At 33.4% G+C, this 7,014-nt stretch overlaps 1 protein-coding gene across 1 annotated transcript; it reads right to left on the bottom strand.

Annotated features, from left to right (window-relative positions):
• Positions 1-1,374: 1,374 nt before the first annotated feature.
• On the bottom strand, positions 1,375-3,522 carry LOC128155763 (neuronal acetylcholine receptor subunit alpha-3-like). Its single transcript, XM_052817615.1, has one exon. The coding sequence runs from the start codon at positions 3,373-3,375 to the stop codon at positions 2,119-2,121; it is 1,257 nt and encodes a 418-aa protein (XP_052673575.1). The 5' UTR covers positions 3,376-3,522; the 3' UTR covers positions 1,375-2,118.
• Between the last annotated feature and the right edge of the window lie 3,492 nt (positions 3,523-7,014).

The raw sequence follows: 7,014 nt of genomic DNA, 5'->3' as shown, positions 1-7,014 counted from the left end.
TCTTATTGATAAAGATTTCCATAACTATTTAATAGATTTGATTAAGAGTATTTATATTTATGGTTTTGTTAGTGGGTTATCTACATATTTAGGTTAAAAAAGTTAAATACTGTAAACGTATTACATTTGGCTGTGTATTCTATTTATCGCTTTTGGCGGTATGCGGCTTCCGCTAAATCAAGTACATCGCTAAATGCAATACATATATATAAAAGAATAGTCACATTCAGTTACACGCTAATTCAAATCTACGCCAATTTGTTCAAAAACTAATTTCCGCCAAATATCGTACACGCCAAATATGATACGTTTACAGTAGTTTGCAATTTGTATATTATGAGTATAACGCAACACTCCTGATACGCTTCCTGCTTATCTGCGTTTTCATTTTCTTTTTTCCAAAAGATTGATGTTTTAACATCATTAGTAAGTTCGAAATGTAATGTCAAAATAATAAACATTATAAGGTTCGTTTTAGGACCACTGAGGTAACATTCAATATTTTGTTTACTAATCAAATTTTAGTTTAAGGGTACTGTGAACAATACGCAGGAGATTATATTAAAAGTAAAAAGAACAATTCACAAAACATACAAAGGTTACCATTCAATAATTCTAAGAAGAATTAGAGGAATAAAACTAGGTCAACTAGTTTCTGGTGCAAACAGAATAATGCTTCAAGAAAAACTGAACTGGAGACCTTACCCGTACATGTAAATACTTATGGCACCACCAGTTGAGGTCTGACACATTTGACAACTTTAATACCTGAAGCTTAAGTAACCTCGATTCAATAGTTGAACTGAAGATCGGGTAACTTTGTCTTAACCCTGGTTAAAACTATGCTTAGGTGAGAGGAGTTGGACGTGAGACTCGAGCGCTTCTTACCTGATACCAGTGTAAACTTATATTATTCCTTAGAAAAAATAGCAACGTAACAGAAATAGTCAGATTTTTTCGATTTAGAAAAGGAAGTTTTACTTGTTCATGTAATAAAAAAAAGCAGAATACGGAGTGGAACAATGTCACCTATTAAAATTAGATTAATCAAATAATTTTCTGTTATTTTTCAAACAGTGTGACTACAAATAACATAAACATCATTTGATGTTTGAGGAGTAATTACTTTGATTCATTATTCTTTTGTTTCACTTTTAGTGATTTTTTTCAATAAACTGAGTTTAAACACGAATAATTGAATCAGCATTATCGTTAAAAATTTAAAAATGTTCCCGTAAAGTTATTTAAGAAATGATCTAACTAAAATAAAATGGTAATGCGGTAATGGAATAATCATTGTATTGGTTCTATTTATTGGGACAGGATAATCATAAAGGCAGAGAACAAAACGTGTGATGCAAAACGTTTATTTTACAACACAAACAAGCTTAATTCATACATACTATGTGATGATTACGAACAGTTTTCAAAATCAAAAGTTCGAGGAACAATACAAAACAGGAGCAGAGCAAGAACGGAACTCTAAAAAAATTCAGAGGTAGGATCAGGTGCCATCATGGAGGACTGAAAATCCTCTTCTGACCGATTACACTCGCCGTGTGATCTTTGTCGTCGTAATCGTAAAAGAGTTAAAAAATACCTAAATTTTACACAAAAACCGTATTCACTACCATGATACAATATAAGTTCCTCACAGTTTGTTAAATTGCTTTGTACTGACATACTTTTTATATTTAGATTTCTTACGTAGTAAACTCAAAACCGGATGCATAAAAAGTATGAATTAATGTAAAGTATGGAATGACGGTCTTTTCCGGAATCGTAGTAATTGCAAGGTTTACGATGAGAACTGAATACTAAATATGCAGAATGAGATTATAATTCAGTGGAGTCTCAATACTATTTGTTTACGTGCAAACAATAGGAAACTCAAATCATAAGACCTATGCTTTGCAAAATTTTGTGTATTCATTTGCGTTTTTGCGTAAAGGGCGCTACGCCACTGACTTACATGGCGGTAGTCGGAGATAAAATGGAAATAATGCGTATTCATGAATTAACGTCAGCTTTAATTTTAAGCTGTAAAAAGTACCAATATTCAGTTAGAAATTTATAAAACCCAGTTTCTATGCTGAAATATCAAGAACAGCTTGTATACTAATTAATTGTAGCAATAACAACGATATATATGAGATTACAATTGATCAACACAAAACCAAACATAATCAAACAAAAACGATCCGTGGCCTGCCCAACTTCTCTCCAGGTCACGAGTGGACTGGATTCGTTGCTTCTGATGTCGTCATCGGCAACTTTTTCCACCACTGTACTATCCATGGCGCCCTCGTTGTCTGTCCATGTAACTTTACGCTTCTCTCGAGTTATACAAAGTTTTCTGCCAAGAATTAATTTGTGAAAAGTCCGTAAATAATTTGGGATGTCGACGCCATCTTCCCTGCTGTAGAATATCAATCCTATGATAACGCCAATCGTCATCAGTACTCCCACCATGAAGTCTCCTAGAAGCTTGTAACTGAGGTAAGCTACACTTGGCTCCGACCCTTCAGGAAGTTTGTCTTGTATTAAAGTCAGGTATACGGCCACAGCCAGAAGGACTGTCGTCACAAATCCAACGCGTTCTCCGCTCTCAGGCGGCATGAAGAATACGGCAAGTTGAAGAATTGAAAGAAATGCAACTGGCAAAACTAAACTTGATATATAATACACCGATCGCCTTTTCATAGTAACAGACATCACCAGCTCTTGCAGCTTCAAATTATCAATAGTAGTGTATACCTTAGTTTCTGTTACATCCCAAAGTGCATTTTCGATGTACTCGGCCAGGTTCATAGTCTGTCTAACAGGAACTAGATCAATCTCAGTCGGCATGAATCCAGGAATATAAAACCGCAAAAAGCAGGTCTGATAATCGAAAGGGTAGTAGGACAGGTCGGCATCACAAGTACTCTCAAATATATTCGGTGACACCCAATTCAGACGACCGCTGCTTTCAAGTCTAACATTCATGTCACTGTGCCCCACTTCTTCCAAGGCATCGTACATAAGCATGTTTACTAGAAATGGAATCCATACTTTTTTCTGAGGAATGATCGTGAGGTCTAGGTCTCCCCCATACGTGGCGGGGTCCCAGGTTAAGCGATGGTCTAACCAGCTTACTTCAAGGGCTCCAGTGATAGAAAACTTACTGACGGACTCGTCAAACTCCTTGATGCTCTTGAAATAAAACGTTATATTAATCTGCAGGGGGATCGACCTGTTTTCTCCTGGTCGCACATTATTGTCGTAGGAAGCTGGAAATATCGCAGTGTGAAGACTCTGTTCGTCACTAAAACTGTAAGCCTCACAATGTATAAACAGCATCGAAAGTAGTGTTTTAAAAGTTACAAATTTCATGGCATTTAATTTATTGATGGGCGACCAAACAAGAGGAACAATTTAGAGAACAAAATCCCAATAGCAGAATCACTGCATAAAATTCGCCCTTTACGCCTGGGACGGGAATACTTAAAACCAATAGATTGTCTAGAGTGACCTACAAACAATATCACCCTTAATTCTAATCAAATGGTATAATTTAGAACAAGTCAAAATATTGTTATGTTAATTTTCCACTACAAAGGAAATTGATTTAGAATAATGAGTCTAGTTAAAGTGAATAAAGGAAGAAATTTGATCCTTACTGTGGGTCTAAAAGACAATTAACATTGATCAAATTCGTTCTCAGCTAACAGATGATTGTTTGAAGATAAATATTACAACGGGTTATGTCAAATTGCACAACTTTCATATCTGTTACAGTCTATTGAGTGAATGATTAATTTAGAAAACCAGATTGTAAAACAACTGTGTACTAATATCTGTTTCGTAGCTTCTTCAGATGATGAATTTATCCAAAGCAAAAACAAAAACAAACAAACGTTTTAACAACAAAACTGATTGTTTTATGAAATATACACCGTTTGTTTTCTAATCGTTAAGATTGTAAAAATTCAAATTAAACTATCAAAAACTTCTCCTGATAAATCAATTGTCTTCAAAAGTTATAGACTCCCCCTTTTATACAATAGGAGAATCGGACTCGTTTTGAAGATTGATCTAGAAATATTTAAAGATAGATGAAAATAATTATTGTGTGGTAGCTAAAACAAGAAACAAAAAAAAAAACTAAACAAAGTCCGTTCGTCATGAGCGTGATAACAAAGGGAAGCGTATGATTTTGTTCACCGATTGTTTAGACTTTCTCAGCACGCATATTTTGCATAGACTGTCAACACGATAATCCTTACAACGATAGGTAAAGAAATGTACCTTTGTTTAAGTTCTGATCAACGAAAAACTTTTTTCAAAGCTGGTATGCTTTTTTTTTGCAAACGCCTAGCATCGGGGGTAAGTAAGAAGTGTATAGGTGTTACGAGTACAATTAAAGATTGTTTTGTGAACAAGATTTCAATACCATTTTCCCATGGATATATTGTTTCAATCACCGGTAAATTTAGTGAAATTCTCTGTATTTTTATACATAAACGAATCATTTTACAGCGCACTTTAAATGTGATAAAAATCAGACAAAGAAATTTGAGTCATTTAATTGATTGCTAACAGTCAACAAAATATCAATTCGGTTTTGTATTCTCTTTGTTTAAGCCCATTTAATCACAATAAGCCTACCTGTCTTCAGTGAAATATTTTTTCAGAAGTTCGGTATGCAATTCAAAAAGTTATTATGCACATCACGAATGTACAAAATGCCGAAATGACAATAATAACACCAAGACAAGCAAAATAAATAAACCAAAATATTTTCCAATTATAATATTGTCCCTTATGTTTCTTTATATCACTATAAGTTAATTTAGATTGTAATAATTTACATTGTGGATCGAAGGTATAGAAGGCCAGCTATTATGCAGACTAATTTTTCGATTCAGTGTTGCAAAAGCAAACACTAAGTGATGCTTTTAAGAACAGGTCAAATAACCAATTCCACAGGTACATAATTATTATCTGAGCACGTATTATGTAAAATATGGTTGTCAATGAGTTCTGACAAAGATTGAACTAAACAGAACTATCTAGGAATTATTCTAATTAGATATTGATATGAAAACCGATCAGTACCAAGAGGATCAAACCTCCACTCTTACATTCCTAACTTATAATTATCCCGATGCTGGCTGTACAAACAGACGGAGACGTGCAGATGTTGTCATGTGGTCGTGAGTTCCGTGATACCCGAAATATAAATTCCTTTCTCCCGGCATTTACATGTACGGGGTCGTATAACAGAAATCATAAAAGAGCATGCCGCTTCCGAATATACGTATAGTCTTCTTTACAAGCTGTTAATTTTTATATCATTTTCTTTTTCAAAAATATTTTGGATCAGAGGAAGGCCTATTGTGGTTAGAAATGCAAAAAAGGAATTATTCTTTATTATCAACAAAACAAAAATAAACAGCCAGGAATAGAAAAGAGTAAAATGAAGAGGCCAATAACTGTGGGGTAAGATCAAATCTTGAAAAGTCTGGGTTTTATGGTAGATTTGATCACGAACCACTTTTCTCTGTTAAATTAAGATTCCCATCTATTATTTTCATCATGCAAAACTCATCAATGTCTCCGAGTAACCAAACTCCCTCACTATGAGCAGAAAACATCCTGCGTTTCTGTAAAAATGTGCATGCAGTTTAAATTGTATTTAATATCATCGAAATTAAATGATCGCGAGAATAAAAAATGGGTCATTGTAGCAACAAACACAGTGATTTCTACAGAATTCATGGATGCCGTTTGATTTCTGTCATTACATGTAAATATTTCATATATATGATATATATGATATATTATATGTAACAGGGTCACTTGTACATGTATAAACAAACGAAGTGCACCGCTGGGTTCGTTGATTTATTCAAGAAGAAAACAGGTCCTAAAAACAAATATAAGCAATACTAAATATTTGGCAATAATCCGTATATAAATTCTATAATCGATTTACAAAATATGCATATATAATTAAGTAATGAATGAATTGGAGTTTTAAATCAAACAAATCTAAATTACACTTATTATAATTTTACAAATCTTTAAACTTTAATCTTAATTAAATAATGTAAAAATGATCATAGAAACATAAATACCCATTTGTGAAATGAAAACCCACAGCCGGTGATCAGAATAAATTTCAATGAAAGATGTACATGGACACTCGCTGCGGTGAACACTATACCAATCAAAGTACTGAAGAACTGACGGGAGTTGATTTTGTCGATGTTTATTTATTTTAAAATCAATGATATGTTATTTTGCATGACAAGTACATGTATACGTAGTTTCTAATTTGAATTACGCATATTTTTATAATATGAATTTTTGAACTTTTTTGACTAGAATGTCGAGAAACCTCCATATGAATCATGTTAAATAATATTTACAGATAAAATTAATTCAATCAAACTATGTATCAGTGGTAGAAATATTTCTCGAAAATTGTATGGATCCAAGCAATATTGAACTCTAGTCTCGTTCAACCAAACGCTCGGCTGACACCGTAAATCTCCGACAAGGGTTTACGGAGACAGCCGAACGTCGAGTTGAACGAGACTATATTAAACTCTGGCGTAGGAATACATACGACTACAAAAAATATCTAAATTGTTCGTACCAATAAAATTCTGACTATTTTTAAGGTATTTGTAAATAAGTTTCCTTGAAAAACAGTGCTTTAACATACATTACATCGAATTCATCAATTATTTTTAAGATTTCCAACGGCGAGGAGTTTCCCGAAAGTGAAGGAGTTAAGAAAGGGACGGAGCTCGGGGCTATGCAATTATCTATATTTATAAATTAAGACATTTTGCAAATAAACTACAAAATGCCTGCACCACTGTAATTGCTTTCATCTTTTGTATTTCAACAAGTTTGAGATGATGTCCATAAGCTATAATTGCATGAATTTTAACTGATAATAAATTATTATTGTTGAAATAATCAAAAACCTACTTCCATTTTCTCGATGAATCAAATGAA

The sequence above is a fragment of the Crassostrea angulata genome, chromosome 7 (assembly GCF_025612915.1).
Source record: "Crassostrea angulata isolate pt1a10 chromosome 7, ASM2561291v2, whole genome shotgun sequence".
NCBI classification, from domain to species: Eukaryota; Metazoa; Mollusca; class Bivalvia; order Ostreida; family Ostreidae; genus Magallana; species Magallana angulata.
Note: the sequence above shows the minus strand (reverse complement) of the source record. Positions and strands in the feature narration are given on the sequence as shown.

Excerpts from the sequence above, each read along its gene's own strand:
- LOC128155763 (XM_052817615.1), bottom strand. The coding sequence starts at position 3,375 with ATGAAATTTGTAACTTTTAAAACACTACTTTCGATGCTGTTTATACAT.